Raw genomic sequence first — 25,341 nt, forward strand, 5'->3', positions numbered from 1 at the left:
TTTTTAAAAACTGTTTCCTCTGAGAATGAAAATCATCAGATTTTGAGGAAAGGAAAGAGGTTCCTACAACTGGGAACAGCCTTTTGTTTTCTTTTCATTTAAGGTTTTTCACAGTGTGTTTTTTAAACAGAAGTTTGTTTCTATGGGGAATTTTATTGCTCTGGGAAGAGAATTCAATTTCAAATTTTTCCTTTTTATTGAAAAATCCCTTTTTTAAAAGCATACTATACTTCATATAAATACCATAGGGGAATATCTGTGCAAATTCCTGCACCCACATATTGCTTTGACATTTTAATTCAAATGTACATACAAAATTGTGTGGGTGGCTAATGTGAATGGGACACTTTCTTTTTCTCTCTAACTCCATGTTGACGCAATTAATCTCTCAGAATGAGCTTTGTGTAAGCTTTAAAACTTTTTAACCAACTGATTTTGTTCAATTGATTAAAAGTTCCTGCAGATAATGTAAATTAAACTTTATCCATCACTATCTTAAAATTATTAATAGAGGTGAGCTACAAATGTTCATACTAATAATCTTGGTAGGGTTTTAAATTTTATGTGCTGAATTCCCCAAATCATGACAAAGAGGCATTTAGCACATAATTTTCTTAGGTCTTTTAACATTTTCAGGTCACTTTATAAGAGAGACTTCAATTAAAATGTATTCTGTATCTGTTTTTCTATTGTGTGACTAGATATTTCTTTTCACTTTCTTTAGCCATTAATTAATATTTTCCCAAAGCATTTTTACTTTGTTTGGTTTTTCCTCCACCCACAATTTTTTTTAGGAATTGATCCCACTCATACTGTGTACAGCCTGCCTCCATCCTGAACCCAAAGAGAGAGATCAGCTGCTACACATACTGTTCAATTTGATCAAACGACCAGATGATGAGCAAAGGTGTGTGTGTGTTGGGCTGGGGCGAGGGGTGCTTTTTTTTCTTTTGGCAAAGATGTAGGTTTAATGGAAACAGGATACTCTTAGAAGGCAATTGATTGATATTCCCCCCCTCTATTCATTTCACGTTGTATTAACAAACTCATGTGGACTTTGGGACTTTCCATTTCTATGATCTGCACTTTCATGTGTAATTTAGTTGCTGAAATATAAGAATACACTCTGCAAACTTCAGGGTAATATTTCAGTTCCTTTAAGAAAAAGGGTGAACTGAAATGTTTTTTAAAAATAAGCTTAAGATCACAAATCTAATACTTGTGGCGATTGTATTGATATGCCAGTCTTTTAAAACTAGTTCCTTCATCACTTACCTGTCAAGACCCCTAGGTCCTTAGTTTCTCTCCAATATTTAATAACTTCACTGACACCTAAAGTAGTGTTAGGAAAGCAGTTCCTGCTCTTCAGGGATCAGTGATGTCAGCAGTTGCAAGAAAATTTCAGAAAAACCTAGGGTCTAAAGTCTGGGTTTGGCAGGTAAGATGTTTTTCTCTTAATCTTGAAACTGTTTGTAGTTCTTAGCTTTATATATGTGTTGAGTTAATGATTTAGGATCTCATATAATGTTTTTTTGTTTTTTGTTGTTATTTTTAAACTTCAATTCTCTATTAAGTAGTACTCAGGAAGTATTGCTTTGTGTTCCCTTTTACTCTCTCTTGTTAAGATTATCCTTAAGGTTGAAAGACAGTACTCTGGCTGGTATGTTTCCTTCTTTAATAGAGGAAAGATTTTTCATAAGCATTTATCTGGAACATTTCTCTTCCATTTTTTCATTAAAAAGGCCTACTCTAAAACATTTTGATCTGTCATTGCTCTGTATGGTCTTCTCCTGAGTCAGGTATAAAGAATTATTTTCAATATGTTTACTTAAATATTTTCTCTGCCATCACAACATTTTCATGTAACAAAGGAGTTTTACCTGCGTCAGTTCACATGATATATATTAGTGTCTACGAGCAGTTGATAGCGAGATGTTTCTCTGTCCACAAAACCTGGAAATTGCTTCCTACATCACAGTCTCTGAAAATAAGAGAGCCTCTGTATGTAAAGAGTGAGTCCTTGTTCCTTTTCAGGATCTTCAGGCATGTGAATTCTACCTCCAAAATGTACAGTGCTATCAGCTAAAAAGTTTTGGATGTCCCAATACAATTTGCGTTGCTAACATTATTCTGTACTTTTTTAAAATAGAGAGCACAATTTTATTGTAAGATTTTAGTCATTTGTGATCCACAGCCTCTTTACAGAGATCTGAGAGCCTCTTTACAGCTGTAACCAGACACCTGATTTCCAGGTAGTAAAAGTGAAGTGAACCAACAATATTTTGCTTAAACTGTCACATTCAGCCTTTTACTATAAAATGTGGAGTGATATCTTAAAATTTCAGATGTCAGTTTTCCAGCAGAAAATATCAGAAAAAATATTTCCACAATACCATCCAACAAAGTTCGTATCTTAAAAGTAAAGTTAGTAAACATTCTAATACTCAGCAGATTAGCTGATCTCTGTATTCAAAACTTCAGTTGTCAAATTAAATCTCAAATTTTACATCCCTAGAATCCTAACACATGTATGAACCCAAATCAAAATAAGATTCTGAGTGCAAGCAGGAAAGTGTTTCCTCTTCAACATTGACTCCACTGTCAACATTTTACCCAAATTTTATTTGTATTATGTCTAACGGTGTATAACCACCTGTCAGTAGGATCATGCAAGTGGAAATAGTCAAAACCATTCAGACATAATGATTTGAAATGGTGGTGTCAGTCTGCTCTGTTAGGTATAGTGTTCATAAGCTACTCAAGATCAGCCACTGTGTAGAGACCTACAGTATACAATATCAAAAGGGTAATGGATGGACTTTCGTAAGTGCCTTGGGGGTGTGAGGGGTTTGGTGTATCAGTTCAGCAGGTTTAGTTCCAAATTTTTTTATTTAGATAAAAATATAAGGTGAAATGTGACATGACGTAGTGTGATCCCATTTGTCATTGAACTATGAATAGCTACTTAAACACTGGTGAATTATACTTATTACATACTAACTATATAGTGTAACTGACAGAGGCTTTAATTACGTATTCTTGACTGTGCACACACTGTCTATGGGTAATAAGCACATTAGCCCATAAACCTGTTGCCACCACATTGTATGTATTCATACATACATACATGGAAGAGCATGTTTTAGTTTATTCTTAAGATCAGTGAGGCTCTATATACAAGAGTGTATGGGTTTTACCAAATATTTATTAAATATCAGTATGGAGCTATTTCAAACTTCTATTTCTTGACAATTTTAAAGTTGTTTTTTGAGTGCCTTTCATATTAACTTCAAAGACAGTTTCAGGAAACTCCTAAAAGTATTCATAGTTCCATATTCCTTTCTGAAGTGTGCATTAAAACTCAGTTTCCAACCTCATAAGAGACTGTTGGATCCTAAGTTAACTTGGTTGCAACTTTAGGAGGGCACAGAATTGGTTTCAGGTGAACAGCTGAGTTAAAAACAACATAAAATAACCCGTCCTAGTATTGACACATTTCCAGGACAAAGTGCAGACCTGCTGTATTCAAGTTCTATCACAACTGCATATTCTGATAACTGCAGTAAAACTTTTCATCAGTGTACTCTCTTTTTATGTTGAGGTGCAGCCATATGGTCCAAGCTGAAAGAAGAACCAACTGTAGACCCTTGCAAGCTGCCTTACTATTTTGTCATATCTCACAGTCTTAAGATTCTTTGGGGAAGATCACTACTGCATCTCTCCTAGAGATCAGTTTTGACTAGTTTTTTTCTTATGTAAAAATTCTCTTTCCTTTTATCCCCTTTCTTAACTTTGAAGGTCTGTTGTATGTAGTAGAGACTAAAGAAGAAAACCAGTTCGCTCTGGCACTAGGTTTTTCCCACCATTCCTTACTTTCCTTAGTACATAACATTTCCTTCGTGAAATCATTCTGATATGGGTGTATCCTTCCTTTTTAGAGGACTGAGTGATGAATTAATGTGTAGGTGAGAAATAACCAGCAGAACCCCTGCCTTTCAACCTTAAGGACATATTGTGAACTGCATCAAGAACGTGTAGGCATGACAATAATTAACATCATAAATTGATGCATTCTTGATTGTTTCAGTAAATTGTGTAAATATACAAGGAGAATGGTAAATTTACTGAAGGGGGATAGTATTATATTCATTCTATGCTAAGGTGTTAAAATGTACAGATTTATTTTGGCTGCTGACATGGTTAGTAGAATGTAATATTCTATCAAGAGCAGCTATGAATGTAATCAGTATATTACTTGCAAAGTTAATACAGCACTGTTCTTATCAACTCATGCAAAAATAGGCAATGTTGTAGCAAGATAGGTGTCTATTAAGTAGAAGTTGGAATGTCACAAGTCCTAGCTAAGGAGAATCCACAGGTGCTTGTGACTTGAACCTCTTGTGTCTTCTGGATTCAGATATCAAAAATACTTCCTTACTGATGTTGCACCATAGTTCTGTTTCTTGAGTCTCTATCTACACCTCCTCTTTAAAGGATAAGGAGGCACATACACATACTGCATTGCATAGATTCTGGTTCCATATGTACATCATTAGAAAAGGAGAAGATTTTTGAAACCACAGTTAAACTTGAACTCAAGTATTGGAAAACATTGCATTGAGGCTCTGGTATCCAAGTGGTTTTTGAAGAATTTTCCTATCCTCCTACTTGCATGGTGCATCATGAGCTAGCTTTACATTTTAAAATTGATTTTTCTGGATATAGGTGTAGCCATTCAACTGATAATCGAGAGCCATAGGAAGGAGGTAAAACTTAAACCTTTTTCAGTAAAAACTTGAAATATATAACATTTTTGCAGCTCTGAGGAGGAATAGTTTTTTGCATTTTTAAACAGAGTATGGCTAGAGCTCCCTAAAGAAATTCAGATTTCTGCTCTTGAAGTTTTTTAACTGAAGTGATTGCATAGTCTGATCAAGTTCTCTAGCGAGTCATAGTTTTTGTCATCCTTTACAAACCTGAGTACTTCTGAAGTTTTCAGATACCTTTCTGACTGAATAATAGGATCATTCTTTTAAAAGCCCATGTGACCAATTTTGTGTTAAAAGCAGTAGATTAAATAAAACCTTCCTAGTAACTTAGATTTACTTTGAGCTGACCATTTTTAGAAAACACTAACAAATACTTGTTACAAATAGCTTTTCCGTGTCCACCTTAATTCATAGTCTGACATATTATACCATCACAGCAGTAAAATATTAACATTCTCTACTTTCAGTTAGACAAAACAATTACTTTGCAAATGTTTCAAGTTCTTGAAACATAGAATTCCAGACTTCCAAGTTATAATTACTCTTACCAGCCTACTGACAAAAATTGAGTCCACATATTGTGAACCAGAATTTTATCCACCTAAAAGTAAAAAGAAACCACTTCTCAAGGAAAATTCAGTTACTGCTATTAACAAGGTTCGCGAAGCATTTAAGGCACAAAATGTTATGTAGTAGTGCACTTACTTTACTAATGCATTGATATTCTAACAATATTAGAAAACTAACACATAGTAAGGGGGCTTAATTATTGATAATGTATATCTGAGAATAGATATCCTCTAAATTATAGCCATTTTCTTTCTAAGGCCCCCCCTCAACATCCTATAAAAATTTCATGGCCCATGTGTGCCAGAACAACTGTTTGGGTTTTTTTCTGCATCTAAAAGCCAGGGCTGGCATTAGGAGGTAGCAAACAGGGCAGTTGCCTGGAGCCCACATCACAGGGGGCCCCCATGAAGCTACATTACTCAGACTTTGACTTCAACCCAGGATGACAGAGCTCAGGGTTCTGGGCTTCAGACCCATGCAGTGGGGCTTCAAGTTTCCGCTCTGGGCCCCAGCGAGTCTAATGCTGGACTTGCTTGATGGACCACCTAAAGCCTGCTCACGGGGCCCCAGACCTCTGGTTGAGGACCACTTCTCTAAATAATCCTTTCAGCCTAAAAAAACAGATATAAAATGGAGGCATAAAATATTTATTGTAGGAAAACTTTTACAATGTAAACAAGTTTAAGATTTTGATGTTTTTCAGACCAATGATATTGACTGGCTGTGTGGCATTTGCTCGACATGTTGGACCAACACGTGTAGAAGCTGAGCTCTTACCACAGTGTTGGGAACAGGTAACTGAATATTTCATGCTTACAACAGTAGAGTTTTTGCAGTTTACTAAGGATTTGTTTTAAACCTGCTTATTATGCAGATTTAAAACAAACAAGGAAGTATTTCTTCACACAGTGCACAGTCATCCTGTGGAACTCATTGTCGGGATGTTGTTGTGAAGGCCAAAAATATAACAAGATTCAAAAAAGAATTAGATATGTTCATGGAGGATAGGTCATCAATGATTATTAGCCAAGTTGGTCAGGGAAGCAGCCCCATTCTCTGAATATTCCTAACCTTACATTCTGAGACTAGACAAGAGAGGATAGATCACTCGATAATTGCCGCGTTCTGTTCATTCCCTCTGAAGCACCTGGCACTGGTCACTGTTGGAAAACTGGACACTAGCGTAAATGGACCACTGTACTCTCCCAGTATGGCCCATTTTATGTTCTGAAAATATTTGTGATGTATGGAGACTCTTCCATCTTATTTGATAACCTATTTTTATGCAGCATTGATAGTGCAAGAGCCAAGAAAAAGGAAGCCAGTCAGAGAATTGGGGGATTCTAGTCATCTGTAACATACTACAGAAAAATAACTTACTAAAATGCAAATTATGCTTTGTAGAACAGGCATTACAGGGAATCGGAACTTGCATTTCAGGTATGTAAATTATCATTTCCAATATAGGATTCTCTAAATTCCATACCTTAAATATTAATTGGAAGAATATTTCAATCAATTTTCGTCCATGATGTGTATCTGATACTCCGAGAGTGTTCATTATAATTAAAAATATCTCATTTGTAAGAGCCTAACGCTATAGGATTGCAACAGAACAATTTTAGAATTAAAGTAGATATGAAGCTGTGCAAAAAAGCTTTTAATGGTATTGTTCTTCAGGTATGATGTTGTAGGTCTCACTGTAAGTGCAGATGTGCCTCATAAACCCAAGTTCTAACTTTTTGAATAGCAGTGTCTGAGGCACATACACCTGTGATTCCTTGTGCTCCTGCATGAAAGCATAAAAGATGGCATGGCTCAGTTCCCTCTTACCACCATGGCAGGCAGATGGAATCCAGCAACTGCCTGACCCTCTGACTCTCTTCAGAGACTCTTGAACTAGTTCCTTTCCAATCTATTGGATGACAAAATCTTAGTTTTAGTCTGGTTCCGCTGTACATCTTCCTGTACAGCAGCGTGAGGCACTTTGTGCCAAGCACCATCTCTCATGGCAAAATACATGAAACCTCAGGTTTCAAATCCTGTCCATCCTGCAACAGACTGATCCTAATCAAAGATGTCAAAGCTAGTGACTCTCCTGGCTGAGAGAGAGCAGCATCTTGGACATGTGCTCTATATGTAAGTTCTTCTCTGTCAGGACCTGCAAGTCCAGTGACTCTCTGCTCAAGCTACATCTGTTTGAAAATGTCCATGCAGGTCACTTTGGAGTGACAGTTACGACCGGAGCAAGGCCAGATAAACCACCATTGGCTAGCGCTTCCTGGAGTGCACATCATGGTGTGGGTTCAGGCAGTGGAAGGGAAGTTCAAGAGGGCACTGGCAGAGTTGGCAGAGACTGCCTCAGTGTTGACTGTCCTAATGCAGGCTACTCTAGCTCCTATACTAACTTCCTCAAAACAAGCACCTCACTCGTTAAACTTGATATCTACACCCACTCCTAAATGGGACACCAACTCAGTCAGACCAAGCTAAATGATTCCAAGACCAAAGGGAAATCCCAGAAGGAGAACACAAGACATCACTCCAACAAGAGCAAAGCCCCAGGCAGTCAGTTAGGGCGAGACACCCAGTACCAATCCTGGTATTGATTCCCATGACTGAGCTTAGCAAGGGATATGCAAAGGAGGTGTCTGTATAGTCTCCAGAGATGTTCCTGGTATGCTACTTTTTAAAGAAGGGATACCGCTCTTTGCCATTGCTAACTAATTCCTTGTCTCCAACATCAAGCAAAATCACTCTGCCTTGTCATCAGAGAATGATGCAAAGAAGGGTATCAAGGAGCCCCATTCAGAGTACCTGTGCAGGAGTGGTACTTGACTAACCAGTCTCACTATGCCAATACACGTATAGCATGCTACATAGACCCCAGTGGTTTTATTGGAGACTATCCACCCATGTGTCAGAGCAGATTAGCCACTCCCATTTCTGGGAAAAGGAAGAGATCACGCACTCTGGTGGCACCACACACCAAAACCAGACATGGATCCAGGTCCATGGAAGCAGAAGAAGATAGAGGGACAGTGACACTCGTCATTTTCTCCCAGCAAATCCTCTTCACTGGATGCAGTAGTAGCACCAGCAGCAACAGTGGACTTCAAAGACTTCCAGGACCTCCTGTCTCAAATTGCGTAGACGCTGGACATTAAGACTACATTCATGCAAGAAAAGTCTCACAAGCTCTTTGGTGTCCTGAGCATGCTAACGCAAGCCAGGATCAACAGAACTAACCCATTCATATTGTTACCGTGTCTCTTTCTAGCCTTAGGTAGGCACTCTAAAGATCAAGCTCTCTCTTCACCAAAAAATAAATAAATCTATATTTTTTTTGTTACCAGCTGACTGGTGTACTTTTCCCAACAAACTTCCAGGCCCACTGCACCAGAATGCAAGCAAGATTCTCCACCTGCTTCAGAAATCTGTAAGGTTATGGTGTGGAGTAATCTGCTGACCTGTATCAAACACTAAGCCTTGGACTTATCTGCTAAATCAACTATCAGGTTTGAGAGAGAGGTACTACAATCATTGTTTGGCTGATACTGCTGATATTCTTCATTCCCCGGCCCCATTGGACACTGCTATTCAAAAACATCTGTTGTTGCGTGCCTGAGGCTCATGTGTGCTTATAGTGGGGGATCCACACTGACAACATCTTGAAGAACCATAGTTGTTATAAAATAAGTAAACATTCTATTTCTCTTCATCAGATCAATCACAAATACCCAGAGAGACGATTACTAGTGGCAGAGTCCTGTGGAGCTCTAGCACCTTATCTTCCTGTAAGTATTTGTATTTAGTGCTAATACTTTGTTTGGCCACCCCACTATATATTTTCCTCTTACTTTCTAACAAACAATCTTCAGAAGTTTTGAGAAATGGGGCAAAGTTGCCAGGGCTTGTGACTTCAGTCCCACTCCTGCTGAACCCTGAGACTCTTCTCCCCCTGGGACAGAAGCCCCTAGACCCACCACCCCACTGCAGGGCAGGAGTCCCAATTTCCCCTCCCTCCAGTTTCATAGGCAGAGAATGGAAAGTGGGGGGTGCTCCACGAGCCTCACTTTAACTGTAAAAGAGCCACAGTTTGGCCACCCCTGAACAAGTGACTTTGACTGTTACCCTATCACTTACCACTTTCATATTCAAAGGGGAGAGATATCTTGAGGGATGATGTGTGTCGGTGCATAGATATTGGTGGTAACATGTATTCTTCTTTGAGTATAGAAGTGCTCCACTATAGGTGCTCCATGTCAGGTGTGCTCACACCACTTGCACCTTTAATTGGAGATTTTTGGTGGCAGAGCCCATTTGGCCCATGCGTGAGCCCTACGCTTCCTTGTGCCCTGCTCTGAGGCTCTTTAGGGCTGCATGGGCAAATCACCCACATTTCCTTCTCAGCTGCCTTGGCCTGAGACAGTGTTAGTATGCCTTACTGTTCAAAGCTGACAACTTTGTCTAGTTATCTATCTTTATTATTTATTTTCTGAAGTGGTTTAGGGGGAGTTCCTTTTGTTCCCATTCCCCTTTTTCAGGGGACCTTATCCTATCTAGATAACCATTGTCCTGGTGTATGCCAGGCTCTCTGAGCTTCAAATGGCATGTCTCTTGCTGGGAGGCCATCTGGGTCAGTGACATGCATTCCCGTTGTATCTGCTGTTTGAGAAAGTCTTATCCCGCAAAAGTGCTCCATTTGCTCCACTTTTAAAGGCAGGGCAAGGTAGAATCCATCATTAAAATTGAGAGTCTTAATGATGGAACGTTTCCTCCAGCTGGCCTCGGATCCAGACCAGGAGACACTTCACCGCCCCCTCGGGCATCAGTCTCTCAGTGAACACAATGTCCCCTCAACTTCAGTACGTTCACTTAGGTCTACCTGAGGTAAATCCATGAATACCCATATAAAGAAGAGCCAAGAGAAAAAGAAAACCTACCTTGGTCCCTGCGAAGTAAGACTGCCACAGAGACCTCTTGCCCACTCTGGGTACAGCCGAGGCACCAGATGCTGTTGGTACCAACATCCTGTCTGGAGTTTCAGGCTCCTCTGAGAATAAGAGCAACAAGCATGCCTCAGTACCAAAACCTTTGACATCACAGAAGCAGAACACTGCAACAGGAGAAGAATCTAAGCATTCCAGTTCTAAGAAAACAGTGCCCGCAACTCCTTCAGTATTGTCTGTCTGTATCAAAATTGACCCTCTAAAACTGCATTGGTACCAGGAAGATACTAGACTTCTCATACAGTCTCTGTGCCTCTCTAGGCATCCTCATCAGCATCAACTAATTTGGCTCGAAGGCTTTCCAGATCAACTTATACCCTCGGTACTGATAGTAGAACAGGGCCCCATTCTCCAAGCCCACCTGGTACCACAGGAGTTCAAATTCTCTAGGGTTTGTTTATTTCGGAGGAATTGGAGTCTCCCTCGTTAGTGGGTTACAAAAGATTGTCGGTACCGAGTTAGCCATAGTCTCCAAGGTAGACCTTTCCCCACTGCTGCTTGATTCTCCAACACCTTCAATAATTGCTGAGGCTCCCTACCTTAATGAGGAGGAATTACCCTCCAATTCAGATGTCTCAGTCCAAGATTCCCCTACTCTTCAGATAAGGGAACTCCTTCCTGACACTTCTGAAAAGAGTAAGAAGTTACATCAAAGACACACCTGTGTTCCCACAGCCTGGTTTGAAACCAGTGATGCCACCTGATGCCTTTTGGACCCCCCAGTGGCGATACTGTGATCCTTGGACTGCATATTAACAGTAGTTTTCTCTTGCCACTAGTCTTTCTTATGGGGACAATGGGGGGAGATGCTCCCCTACCCCCAATGTGCCTCCTCCACTACCTCAGGCACAAGAGTCCTTTGAGGAGCTGGAGGCCAGGGCAGATAAAGAGTCCAGTCCTCAAATATTTCTTCATCTTCCCAAGATTATGTGGTTATTCCTCCCCCACCCATCTATGGCTGATGACTTCAGACACTTCCAGGAGTTAATGAACCGCTCTACAGATACTCTTTTGGAAGAGATCTGGGAATTGCAGCATAAGTTCCTGAATATTCTTCAACTGACTCATTTACCCAAGTTGCCCTGCCTATTAATGAGGCCCTGTTGGATCCTGCCAAATCCATCTGGCAGACCCCTGTGACAATAGCACCAGTATGCAAATGAGTTAATAGAAAATGTTATGCTCTGGCTAAAGACTCAATTTTTTGTTCACCCATCTGACACTGAACTTTGTGGTTATGTAGGCACTGAATAGGCATGGTAGACAACACCACGGAAAGGCCATACCATATAATAAAGACCAAAAATATCTTATCTATTCGGCAGAAAAACATACTCATCTGCGACTCTTCAGTTTAGGATCGCCAACTATCAAGCTCTGATGACTAAGTACAGTCATTCAAATTATGCCAAATTCACCACCTTTATTGATCATCTGCTGGCTGATTAGCGTGAGCAATTTCAAGCTCTAATTTACAAGGTTCAGCTGTTAGCTAGAACAGCAGTTCTCAAACTGTGGTCCGTGGATCACCAGTGGTCCGCAAGCTCCATTCAGGTGGTCTGCGGATAGTTCCCTCTAAGGTGGAATCTCTCCTTCTCTCTCCTGCCATGGCTCCACTATTTAGATGCCTGGACCCTGGAGAAGATGCACATGTAAGGTGTGATGGTGGCCTTGGGGGGACTAGGGGATAGGTGGGAGGGGGCAGTGGGGTGAGAATAGGGGGTTGAGGAGAATTTTGGATGCACAGGGCTGCAGCGGCCAGAGAAAGAGGCAACTTTCCTCAGCTCCAGGACTGTGGCTGCCCGGGAAAGATGGCCCTCCTTTCCAGCCCCAGCTTCGGGGCTGCCACAGCGGGGGAGAGAGGGAGAGACCCCGCTCCTTCCCAGCCCCTTCCCAGCTCCAGATTGGGGGCCCTCACATCAGGGGAGAAAGAGCACATCCATTGCATTAGAAAGGTAAGACTACTGATATTAAAATGAGTTTTGTGCTTTTATTTATAGAACAAAGAAACATTTATTATTACTTTTTTATATAGCGCTTTTATCCAAAGCACTTTACAATAGTGAACAGTACAAACAGAATTTGGAAAGATCAATAAGTGGTCCACCGAGACCCTCAGCAATTTTCAAGTGGTCTCCAAAAAAGAAATTTGAGAACCACTGCGGCAGAGCATTGAATCCAATGAGACCTGTAACAGACAACACTACCACTTGATCCATTCTTTGGATTTACACACCTACAAACAGTTAGTGGATCCCAAACAATAGAGATCCCATCTCACTTCATTCTCAGAATTCCAGAGATGTTATGACTACCCAGGAAGAAATCAAGGTTCCAGAGAAAGAGATCACCTGCTTCCTCTGTGTCTGCTACTAAGCACTTATCATTTTAGCATCAGTTTTGATGTGCTGGTCGTGGGCCCGGAACACCACAAAACTGAGCTGCATCTACACCATTCTGTGTACCTTTGTATCTTTGTACCATTTGTAAACACTTTCTTCTATTTTCTGTCTACGTGTGGGAGAATCACATCCGGCAAATGGTGCTGGAGGTTGAGTTCAGGGTATGCAGTCCATTTTACCTCCCTCTCCATACCTACCCTGACAAATAGATTAAAATAACCAAAATTCTCACTGTCTTCAGGACAAAATGCAAAACCCATCTCTCTGATTTACTTTCAGTGGGACATAAGCAAATGTATAAGTGTTTTCCTGAATATAGACTCTTCTGAATCAAGACCTATATCAATTGATTCTGAAAAAAGAATTCCACCATTAGAGGAGTAGTGATATCAGTCTTACAACTGTAATTTATTTTTTGTAAGTGGCTCAAATACCATAATGATCGTGGTAGAAATATCAAGAAAATAAGTGTTCTTATTTGATGTGAAGAGAAGAACTATTCTATCTCAGATGCTACTACATGTTGATTGCTGGCAAATACTTTTTTAATGTTGACCAATGTTTTAGGTTAAAATCTAAGGGTTTTTTAATCTGACATCCAACTGCTTGGATAAACCATGTTATAGCACAATTTAGATGCTGAACTTTTTTGTAGCCCAAATTGCTATATTCAGACCAGTATGCTAAAGGCTAAGAGTTAACAACATTTAGTAAAGTTGTATCGCATTCCAGGATATGATTTATATTATTTCTAGATTTGTTGTCAAAAGTCAGCAGGAAGTTATTACATGCTTTCCATGTCTTCACAATACAATTCTAGTGGGCAGTTAGAGGACTTGGGTTCTATGATTAGATTCACAGTAGACTTTATAGTGGGACTTGTGGAAATTGCTGGTGCTCTATCTCTATGCAGCATCCTTACCCATAAAAATGACTATAATACTTAATCACAAGCATATTGTGAGAATAAATTTCATTGTTTGGAAGTTAGTATATAGGTGCCGACTATTTACTCAATTTACATATTTAACAGATGTATCTTTCTCTTTATATTTAGAAAGAGATTCGTAGTTCATTGGTGCTTTCCATGCTGCAACAGATGCTAATGGAAGATAAGGCAGATCTGGTACGAGAAGCTGTGATCAAAAGCCTGGGTATCATCATGGGATACATAGATGATCCAGACAAATACCAACAGGTATCATTCAGGGCTAAAGTCCATATGTATATAATACCTATTACGATGTATCTATGCTTCAGACACTTTTGAATGTAGTATTTTTCATGTAAATTACTCACAATTAGTCACTGTGACCAAAAAAGGAGGAAAAGTTACATTTCCAGTTACCTGTAGTACCTCAGGGATGAGCTTCGTGTAGGTACTTTCTTCAACTTGTCCTTCTGTTTTTCACATTGAAGTCGACAATACTTATCTGCATAAGCCTGTGGGGACAGTGCCTAAGCATTATATGTTAAGGTTCTAATACAACTTTTTCATCACTTGCAGATATAATCCCTTTTTGTGGCGTAATTTACCTAACGAAGTTTCGAAATGAAATACAGAAAATATATAGCGTAGCATGTACAGAAAATATATAGTGTAGTATTTATATTATATAATAGCAGCAGAATATTTTCAGAATAGAATGTTTTCCAGTTGTATTTTTTTAAGCAGATGTTTAAAGTCTGTTCGTATCCATCTTCTTATGTGCATGTCTTTTCAACTAGCTGACTTCACCCCTGTTAGTGTTTGGGAATTTAGCTTGTACTCACTATTTTTTTAAAGAGTAAACTAAAGGAGGGAAGAAAATTACTTGTTTGAGGGTCACTGATATGTATCAATTTTGTAGGTCATCCATATACTACAGTGACAAGTACTTTTTCTATCAGTTTAATAACTGTAAAATAACAGATGGTAATGTAACCCTTCTAAATGCACATTTCCTCACAGCTTGAGATATATTCTATTTTTTGTAATCTGCATTTGGAAAAATGATTTATACACAACATTTCTAATATGTGTTCTACTGTGTTCTGCCAGGGTTTTGAACTGCTGCTTTCAGCTTTGGGAGATCCCTCAGAACGAGTAGTTAGTGCAACACATCAGGTATTTTTACCCGCCTATGCTGCCTGGACTACAGAACTGGGAAATTTACAGTCGCATCTTATACCTACACTGCTTAATAAGATTGAAAAGTTACTCCGGGTAGGTGTTCAGTTTATACAGCTCTAATTAGATTTCTTTCTATCTGATATGCACGCTTAATTTTCATCACTTTAAAAAAATACCAGTTCCTACAGCGGTTGTGGGGAGAATTCTTCAGCAGATTTTTATGTTGGGATTCCATAGCTTTTGGTTTTAAGAAAAGATAATTAGATTGTGTTTCAGGCCTTGCAATCAACATGCCTAAATTTAACGGAAATGGTGGGAAACAAACATTTATGGACTGAAGTAATCAAAGTGGATAGTACTAAAATAAAATGAAAACATTGTCAAGAAATAAATAGCAAGATAGGCCTCATTCTTATCTCAAAAATGGAGATCATGTATTTTTGAATTCTCTACTGATGGATGGGTTTGTGAATTCATGTCCAGTACCTGTAAGAAATTTGCATTCTTGAACTATTACTCTAGATCCTTCAGATTATAAGAATGATCATAGAACTAACCACTTTCAGAACTAAATACAAAACTTATTTATTTTTGTTTGTCTCCTGTTTTTTCTAACATATAAAGAGGTAGACGCGCGCACACACAAATTGTGAAGTAATTAATCTTGCTCTTGCAGGTATGGAAGGAGTGTGCAAGGAGTGTTTCTGTTGAAGGTTCTTGAGAGAGACTAAAATATTGTGGTGATAGGGGATAGATAATTGCCATTATCTAATTGACATCTAATTGACATTAAACCAACAAAAAATATGAAAACCCTTAAAAGACCTTATACCTATCTTTCAGGAAGGAGAACATGGGCTGGATGAACATAAGCTACACATGTATCTTTCTGCTTTGCAGTCCTTGATTCCTTCACTGTTTTCACTGGTACTACAGAATGCACCTTTCACAAGCAAAGCTAAGCTCCAAGGTGAAGTGCCACCAATAGAAGGTATCTAATTCATTAAATACCACGAAAACTTTCTTTAAAATCCAAGCAAAGGTTAAACTGATAAATCTAACATCAATCAATATTAAATACATAGAAAAAAAGCTAGAAACTCCTAGAAGGTCAGGTGAAACTATTTTACTTGAAATGTATGTCTGTAGGGTTTTTATGTAGATGTAAACTGTGGAAATTGTAATGTAAACTTTGTAGCTTTATATAACCTCGCTATATGTTTAGTATTGTGGTTTAGGTTTCCAAACCCAGGAACCTCTTTTAATCTCCAGCTTTTTATGCAGTGTCACTGCAAATCTATTTTAGTAGTACATCTCTGGGTTGTCTGAATTTCCCTTAATGTAACCAAGCCAATTGAGAGACTTATTTGCTCCCAATACTACTAGCTTGTGAAGCTTTGTCATGGCCTTTTTCTCTTTGTTTGTCTCTCTCTCTCTCTCTCTCTCTCTCTCTCTCTCTCTCTCTCTTTTTTTGGTGAAACTACAGCTTTTTATTTTACTTTAGAGTTCAGATCTAGTAGCAGCAGTGAGGTAGTATGTTCAGAGAAACAGGAAAATGTTAATGAACTACAGAAATTGTCAATAAAAAGAGTCCAAAAGGGTAGCCATTTGTCTGATGATAAAATATTTCAGGGAGATTGTAGTAGGGGTAGGAGGCGCTTGCTGTTAGTTTAGGGCTAAGTCAGCCCTGATTACAAGATGCATCTCATGTCAATTAGGTGATTCTAACTTAAAAGGCAGCAGGAAGCTGCAGGGAACAGGTGTGGTTGAGAGTATCAGACTGCCAGAGACAGGAAGCCTGGAGGATGCTAAAGAAGCAGAAGCCTGAGAATCTATGGCTGGTTGAGGAAGTAGCTACAGGGAGCAAGATGGGCTTCTGCAGAGATAATGAACTATGACCCAGATAAGGAGCAGAGGGCTGGGAATCCCCCACCTCCAACTATGGGGAGTGAGACACTGGACTGGGGTTGAGGCCTGGTGGGAAGTGTTCCTGTAGACTGAGTAGAGTTCATTTGAGGATCCCTGTGAAGCACAAAATAGGGTGGGGCACTGCAAAGCCATCCCAATCACAAGTGGGGGATCAGGACATAGTATGCACCCACCATGCTCTACAGATGATTTTTAGCTGCTAGTTTCATTATGTGGTTTTCCTTCGCTTATCCCAAACTAATACTTTTTTCTCCTCTCACCTGTGTAAACCAATTACATAGTGTAATCTAAAGCTGTCTGCATTTCATGCCTGTTTAAAATAGGCAATTTTTAAACCTAAAAGGTTTTAACAAGCAACCATAAAGTACTTGCCTGGGCTTCCTCATGATGGCTCTGAAGAATAGCACACTTCTGATAGCCAGTAATAGGGAAATACATCTTAACTGCTTTAAAGTCTTTTTTTGTTTCATTGGTTTCTCTGAGTCATGAGGTACAATAATGTAAGTGGTAAATTTTTCACACTGAAATAGTAGTAGAGGATAATAGTGCAGGACCGTCTCCACCTATTGCATACCTACACAATGTCTAGACAGGCACTGAATAGACTGGACTGTAGATGCACTGTAATCAGCCCTCTGAGGCTGTAAAATACTTTTACATTATATTAATCTTTTTAGGCTTTACTGGCAATACTGGCTCTATAGGAAACTTGGGGATGCTGTACATAACGCTTGGATTGTTACCATACGCAAACAGTAATGTGCCATGTGTACTTGCAAAGGATGTGTGAATATTTTAGATATTAAAAATTATAAGTTAACTGAAATATATGTACATCTGAATTTTAAATTTTAAACTTCTTTACTGCCATCAGTGACTCAGATGAACACTTACCCTAAGGCCTGGTCTATACTGCGAGTTTAGGTAGAATTTAGCAGCGTTCAATCGAATTAACCCTGCACCCATTCACACAAGGAAACCATTTACATCGACATAAAGGGCTCTTAAAATCGAGCTCTGTACTCCTCCCCGACAAGTTTGAATTAGGGTTAATGTGGAAGCATTATTGGCCTCCAGGAGCTATCCCACAGTGCACCATTGTGACTGCTCTGGACAGCAATCTAAACTCAGAGTCACTGGCCAAGTAGACAGGAAAAGACCCGTGAACTTTTGAATTTCATTTCCTGTTTGCCCAGCATGGAGAGCTGATCAGCACAGGTGACCATGCAGTCCAAGAATTGAAAAAGAGCTCCAGCATAGACCGTTTGGGAGGTACTGGATCTGATCGCTCTATGGGGAGACGATTCCATGCTAGCAGAACTATGTTCCAAAAGATGAATGCCAGAACATTTGAAAAAATCTCCAAGAGCATGATGGAGAGAGAGACCACAATAGGAACTCACTACAGTGCCGCGTGAAAGTTAAAGAGCTCAGACAAGTGTACCAGAAAATCAAAGAAGCAAATGGACACTCCAGGGCAGAGCCACAGACATGCCGCTTCTATGCTGAGCTGCATGCAATTCTAGGGGGGGCCGCCACCACTACTCCACCCCTGACCATGGATTCCGAGGAGGAGGTACTCTCAGCCATGCCTGAGGATTTTTCAGGCAGAGAAGATGAAGAGGAGGAGCAGGACGACGACGAGCTTGTGGAGAGCACACAGCACACCGTTCTCCCCAACAGCCAGGATCTTTTTCTCAGTCTGACTGAAGTAGCGTCCCAACCCTCCCAAGGCGGTATCCCAGACCATGAAGCCATGGAAGGGACCTCTGGTGAGTGTACCTTTTGTAAACATAAAACATGGTTTAAAACAAGCATTTTTTGATGATTAATTTGCCCTGAGGACTTGGGGTGCATTCGTGGCCTGTACAGCTACTGGAAAAGTCTGTTAACGTGTCTGAGGATGGAGCGGAAATCCTCCAGGGGACATCTCCATGAAGCTTTCCTGGAGCTACTCTAGAAGCCTTTGCAGAAGGTTTGTGGGGAGAGCAGCCTTATTCAATCCTCCATGATAGGACACTTTACCATGCCATGCTAGTAACAAGTAATCTGATATCATTGCATGACAAAGCCTAGCAGCGTATGGTCCCAGTGTTTGCTGGCAATCAAGCAGCGTCTTTATCTCTCTGTGTTATCCTCAGGAGATTGATATCATTCATGGTAACGTGGTTGAAATATGGAAATTTAATTAAGGAGACATTCAGAGGTGGCCATTCCTACTGGGCTGTTTGCCTGTGGCTTAAAAGAAATCCTCCCCACAGTTAGCCAGGCAGTGACGGGGGAGGGCGGCCACTGGCACTGAGCTGTTCGCGTTTGGCTAGCAGGGATCTTCTCTGATACCAGCCACGTGGTAGGGAGGAGGGGTAAAGCGATCATCCCAGAGACTTGAATGGGGGTGGGGGGACTAGTTTGGTTTCTGCTGCTGCACGTTAACATGAAAACCGCAGCACTCAACGGGCTTTGCTTGGTATGGGAAAAGAGGGCACTGCTTTTATGAAGGTTGCAGAAGCCGGAAGACTATGGTCACATGCAGGCCGTATTCTGTTGCCTGGCCCTGCGTCTGTGATCTCTAACACCAAAGCCACAGGCACTCAATATTGAGATGCAAAATGCGACCTTGTACTGAAATCACATATGCTATGTAATGTGAATAGTGTTGTCACCATGAAAGAGTATACCCATTGTTTTGTAAAATGTATATTTTTAAATACTTCTCTTCCTTTTTTCCCTCCTGCAGCTGCAAAATTTTCAAGCCTCCTTCCTCTGTCCCAAAGGCTATCTCAGATAAGGCGACAAAAAAAAAGCACGCGCAATGAAATGTTCTGAGAGATCATGGAGTCAACCCGCAATGAAAGCTCATCTGAATGACTGGAAGACACAGTATCAGAGTACAGGAAAGCGGCCAACGAGCATGAGGACAGGAGGGACAATCGAGATGAGAGGTGATGGCAGGAAGATCAGAGGAGGCAGGATGCAACGCTGCAGCTACTGCGGGATCAAACGGATGTGTTTCGGTGCCTGGTGGAGCTTCAGGAACGGCAGCTGTATCACAGAGTGCCACTGCAGCCCCTGTTTAATCGCCATCCCCTCCCCAAGTTCCATAGCCTCCTCACCCAGGCACCCAAGAACGCAGGGAGGGAAGCTCCATGCACCCTGCCACTCCACCCAGGTGGACAGCGCAAGCAACAGAAGGCTGTCATTCAACAAGTTCTGAAGTGGCCTTATCCTCCTGTCCTGCCACACCCCACCCGGCTACCTTATCAGTTCTCTCCCTGTTTTTATAGTCAGTTAATAAAGAGTACATGGTTTTTAAACAATAGTGACTTTTTTTCCTTTGCAAGCAAGCTGTGATCGAAGTGGGGAGGGTGGGTGGCTTACAGGGAATGAGTCAATCAAGGGGGCAGGTTTTCATCAAGGAGAAACAAACAGAACTCTCACACCGTAGCCTGGCCAGTCATGAATCTGGTTTCAAAGCTTCTCTGATGCACATCGCTTCCTGGTGTACTCTTTTAATCGCCCTGGTGTCTGGCTGTGCATAATCAGCTGCCAGGCGATTTCCCTCAGCCTCCCACCCCGCCATAAACGTCTCCCCCTTACTCTCTGAGATTGTGGAGCACACAGCAAGCAGTAATAACAATGGGAATATTGGTTTGGCTGAGGTCGAAGCGAGTCAGTAAAGTGCTCCAGCGACCCTTTAAACATCCAAATGCACATTCTACCACCATTCTGCACTTGCTCAGCCTATAGTTGAACAGCTCCTGACTACTGTCCAGGCTACCTGCATATGGCTTCATGAGCCGTGGCATTAAAGGGTAGGCTGGGTCCCCAAGGATAACTATAGGCATGTCAACATCCCCAACTGTTGTTTTCTGGTCTGGGAATAATTCCCTTGCTGCAGTCGTTTAAACAGAGTAGCATTCCTGAAGACGCAAGCGTCATGAACCCTTCCCAGCCATCCCACATTGATGTTGGTGAAATGTCCCTTGTGATCCACCAGTGCTTGAAGCACCATTGAAAAGTACCCCTTGCAGTTTATGTACTGGCTGCCCTGGTGCTCCGGTGCCAAGATAGAGCTATGGGTTCCATCTATCGCCCCACCACAGTTAGGGAATCCCATTGCAGCAAAGCCATCCACTATGACCTGCACATTTCCCAGAGTCACTACCTTTGGTAGCAGCAGCTTAGTGATTGCTTTGGTTACTTGCATCACAGCAGCCACCACAATAGATTTGCCCACTCCAAATTGATTCCCAACTGACCGGTAACTGTCTGGCATTGCAAGCTTCCACAGGGCTGTCGCCACTCGCTTCTCAACTGTGAGGGCTGCTCTCATCTCGGTATTCTGGTGTTTCAGGGCAAGGGAAAGCAAATCACAAAGTTCCATGAAAGTGCCCGTACGCATTGCGAAAGTTTCGCAGCCGCTGGGAATCGTCCCACACCTGCAACACTATGTAGTCCCACCAGTCTGTGCTTGTTTTCCGGGCCCAGAATGGGTATTCCACGGCATGAATCTGCCCCATTAACACCATCTCCAAAGCGCCGGGGCCCACGGTTTGAGAATTCTGTGTCCATGTCCTCATCACTCTTGTCGCTGCTGCCTCGCCTGGTTTTTGCAGGTTCTGGTTCAGCATAAACTGCACGATAATGCATGAGGTGTTTACAATGTTCATCACTGCTGCTTTGAGCTGAGCAGGCTCCATGCTTGCCGTGGTATGGCATCTGCACTGAAAAAAGGCACGAAATGATTGTCTGCATTGCTCTGACGGAGGGAGGGGCGACTGACAACGTGGGTTACAGGGAATTAAAATCCACAAAGGCAGAGGCTTTGCATCAAGGAGAAATACGAACAACTGTCACAAAGAATGGCCCCCTCAAGGATTGAACTCAAAAGCCTGGGTTTAGCTGGCTGTTGATTTCATGGAGGGATGGGAGGGGCAAATGAATACAAAACAAATCTATTCTATTTCTTGTTTTGATCCATTCCATCTATCTTTTACATCTTAGGCTGACAGCAGACAGTGCAGTATGACTGCTAGCCATCGTCATCTCCTGGGGGCTTAGCAGAAGATGCTCCATTACGACTGCTAGCTCTCATCATCTCCTGGGTGCTCAGCAGAAGATGGGAAATGACATGGCTGAGTCACTCCCATCTTTATATGATGACAGTGCATTAGGCCTGAAAGTCGTCATCTGTTGCCAAAAGGCAATGAGCTGCTGCTGTGTAGCAATGCAGTCCCACGTCTGCCAGCACCCAGGAGACTTATGGTGACAGTCAGCTGTGCAGGCTCCATGCTTGCCATGGTATGGCATCTGCACAGGTAAAAAGGCACGAAACAGTTGTCTGCCATTGCTTTCATGGAGGGAGGGAGAGGGAGAGGGAGGGAGAGGGAGAGGGAGGGCCTGATGACATGTACCCAGAACCACCCGCGGCAATGTTTTTTGCCCCATCAGGCATTGGGATCTCAACCCAGAATTCCAATGGGCGGGAGAGACTGTGAAAACTATGGGATAGCTACCCCCAGTGCAACACTCCAGAAGTCGACACTAGCCTCGGTACTGTGGACGCACATCGCCAAATTAATATGCTTAGTGTGGCTGCATGCACTCGACTTTATACAATCTGTTGCCAAAAATTGAATTCTATAAAATCGGAGTAATCCTGTAGTGTAGACATACCCTAAGGCACTCCTGTCTAAGCCTAGAATACTATAAAGTTTCAGAATTTAGCTAGAGTGACAATTTCTCCTTTTACGTAAAGAGAAAATTAGACACACAAGGTAGGTGAGCTCAAAAGCTTCTTTCTCACCAATAGAAGTTAGGAGATCCAATGGGCCAATAAGAGATAATACCTCATCCACTTTCTCTCTAATATCCTGGGACCAACATGGCTACAACAACACTGCATGCATAAAGGAAAAATCTCATGTATGCAATTTCCATTGATCTAGTAACTTCTGATGGAATCACAAGTGTGTTCTTTTTGGGTGAATTCAGCAATAGGGGGACATGTCCTTGTTGAACTTTTTTGCAAGGTAGCGTTATATATGTTTTATAGGGATTTGAGAGTATAAAAACAAAATTAAGTTAATATAATCCATAACCATTATGTTAAAAATATTGTCTTAGGTTCATAGACGTACCTCCAGAATTCTTTTAGCTCTCTTATGTTTTGTAAATGGATGAATTTTAACGTCAGAAGAAGTTTAGTGATCAAAAACATAGAATTCCCTTCAGTTTAATATGGAAAGAAGGGAATAGTCTTGTGATTTAAAGCATAATACAGGGTATCAGAAGACCCAGTTTTCTATTCCTTGCTCCTCCACAGACTTGCTATGAGATCTTTGGAGAATTTTTTAATCTCTCTACTTTCTACCTCTGTTTCCCCATCTGTAAAATCCCCACCTACCTTTAAGACTTAGACTTGACCTATTTATTTCTATAAAGCACTTAGCCTTAGATGGAACATGCTGTAGAAGTTCAAATTAATAATTACTATTTTTAATTATTGACATCACGTCAAGGTTATCTTTTGCTCTTTTTTAACACATGGTTTTGTCGTCTTCTGTTACAGTGACTAGATTCCCTCGGCCTGTCTCACCTCTTCAGGATGTGGCTACTATCATTGGAAGCCGTGAACAGCTAGCGGTGCTGCTGCAGCTTTATGATTACCAACTGGAACTTGAGGGTACCACAGGCTGGGAGACTTTGCTATGGGTTGTCAATCAGCTGTGAGTGTATCTGTTTTTCCTGCGCTCCTAATACAAAACTTTCAAGCCTTCTAAACAGTTATTTGTAAAAAGTTGAGGTTCTTTGCATTATCTTAATATTTAACTGACATTTTTGTATACTTTGCATACCTAAAAACTCTAGAATTCCATTCTTTGATTCGTTCTGGAAAAAATATAGCCTTTAATGTGTTCATAGATTAATAGTATTTGTACCAAAAAGTTGATTTCCTCTTTGTGCTGATCTAGAAAGACATCATTATGTAAGGGAGTGAGGCTTCTTGCATTTTAAGACACTTGCAGAATATGATATTCCACAATAAAAGGGGGTATTTTGAAACTCAAATGCCAAATGCTCCTGGGAGATAATACACCACTATCCCAAACAAAGGGAATTCTAGCAGGGATTGTCTCAACTGCTAATGTTATTGTTTTGCTGGGATTAAAATTGGCAATCATCAAGAATATCAATGATATATAAAGTGCAGTCAGTTTGTAGGGTGAAGTGAAATCACAGAGAAGGAAATGTGCAGAGTAACTTTTAATGTGCTGCTACTTCCTCTTTTAGGTTACCACAGCTTATAGAAATAGTTGGCAAAATCAATGTTGCCTCAACTGCCTGCGTCCATGAATTCTCCAGGTTTTTCTGGCGGCTTTGCAGGACATTTGGGAAAATTTTCACAAACACTAAGGTAATAGAATTCTTCTGTATCTAGCTTAGATTAATTAAATATAGAAATAACTAATAATACAGCATCATATTTACATTATGTGCATACATGAGATATGAGTTACAATATTTCATTCCAGGGTCGAAAATCACTGACACATTTTCACTTACCAGTCTTAAACCTGCTCTTGGCCACATTCTGTTTTTTTCTTTCTCCACTCATCTTGGATTCCATTTGTCTCTCACCTTTCATGATGTCTCTTTATTCATACTATAGGCAGGGATTCTGTTCCCAGATTGCCATTCTACCCAACTTGAAATGGGGAGGAGCCCACTGACACACTACTTACTTTTCCTTAGTGGACACATTGGGCTGGAGACTCTGGCCTAATTTCAGTAAAATATGTTATCAGTTTTCCTTTAGTGTATGTAGTACGTTATACAGTACATTTTGTGTGCCAAATCTTATTCACATATATCTGCATGTCCTCCTTTCATTCATATTGGATTGTTGATTTAAACTAAGTATTCTCCTTGTTCAACAAGTTTAAGGAATGCAAGGCAAGGTCTACTGAAAATCAACAAAGAATAACAACATTTTAAAGGATTATAATTACTCAGTAAAATTTTAGAGATATGTGAAGATCAGCTGAAAAAATAATTGTCCATTTAAAAAATATTTTACAGTGAATGTTTGCACTGAATTTATTTCAGTCTTTTAAAGGAGTATTTACAAAGACTGACACAAGTATTTTGGAGCCGTAAGAAGAGTCTCCATAAAGAAGGTTAATTCCAGGTTCTAGTGTAAGGTCACTTTTGGACATTAACTCTAAACTTGTAAAGCCTTTTGGTGTAAATTGTCATCACATGCTGGGGGAAGAAAATTTTGGGGAAGTTTCAGGGAAATCCACCAATATACTTGTGTTGCGTTGTACAACTTGTAAATCCTCCCGCCCCAGCTTTTGCAGTAAGCATAATTTTTGTGGTACTGTGCGGATCAAATAGAGCCTGGTCCTGCACATTGCTGAATGCCTTATGCCTTCAAAGTCAATGATTGATGGTGTTTACCCCCTCATTTAATATCAGGTGCTCAGTGTAAGACTTGGTTTCGTGAGATTACACTTTCCTTGAGTTTTGATAAAACTTGGGGA

The 25,341-nt window shown here is 40.7% G+C and overlaps 1 protein-coding gene and 1 long non-coding RNA gene across 7 annotated transcripts in view; both read left to right on the top strand.

Moving 5' to 3' along the window:
* Positions 1–25,341, top strand: part of RELCH (RAB11 binding and LisH domain, coiled-coil and HEAT repeat containing) — a 122,535-nt gene that overhangs the window by 54,497 nt on the left and 42,697 nt on the right. For 5 of the 6 annotated variants that reach the window (XM_030552247.1, XM_030552244.1, XM_030552245.1 and 2 more), the window contains 8 exons: positions 795–907; positions 6,043–6,133; positions 9,065–9,136; positions 13,811–13,951; positions 14,795–14,959; positions 15,710–15,857; positions 23,367–23,523; positions 24,089–24,212. In XM_030552247.1, the coding sequence (XP_030408107.1) occupies positions 795–907; positions 6,043–6,133; positions 9,065–9,136; positions 13,811–13,951; positions 14,795–14,959; positions 15,710–15,857; positions 23,367–23,523; positions 24,089–24,212 (1,011 nt within the window). The remainder of the gene's footprint in view (positions 1–794; positions 908–6,042; positions 6,134–9,064; positions 9,137–13,810; positions 13,952–14,794; positions 14,960–15,709; positions 15,858–23,366; positions 23,524–24,088; positions 24,213–25,341) is intronic. The other variant, XM_030552246.1, reaches the window with a different exon arrangement.
* Positions 18,530–19,587, top strand: LOC115646436. Its single transcript, XR_003999028.1, has 2 exons — positions 18,530–18,567; positions 19,533–19,587. It is a non-coding gene; the product is annotated as an uncharacterized LOC115646436 (long non-coding RNA).

The sequence above is a fragment of the Gopherus evgoodei genome, chromosome 2 (assembly GCF_007399415.2).
Source record: "Gopherus evgoodei ecotype Sinaloan lineage chromosome 2, rGopEvg1_v1.p, whole genome shotgun sequence".
NCBI classification, from domain to species: domain Eukaryota; kingdom Metazoa; phylum Chordata; order Testudines; family Testudinidae; genus Gopherus; species Gopherus evgoodei.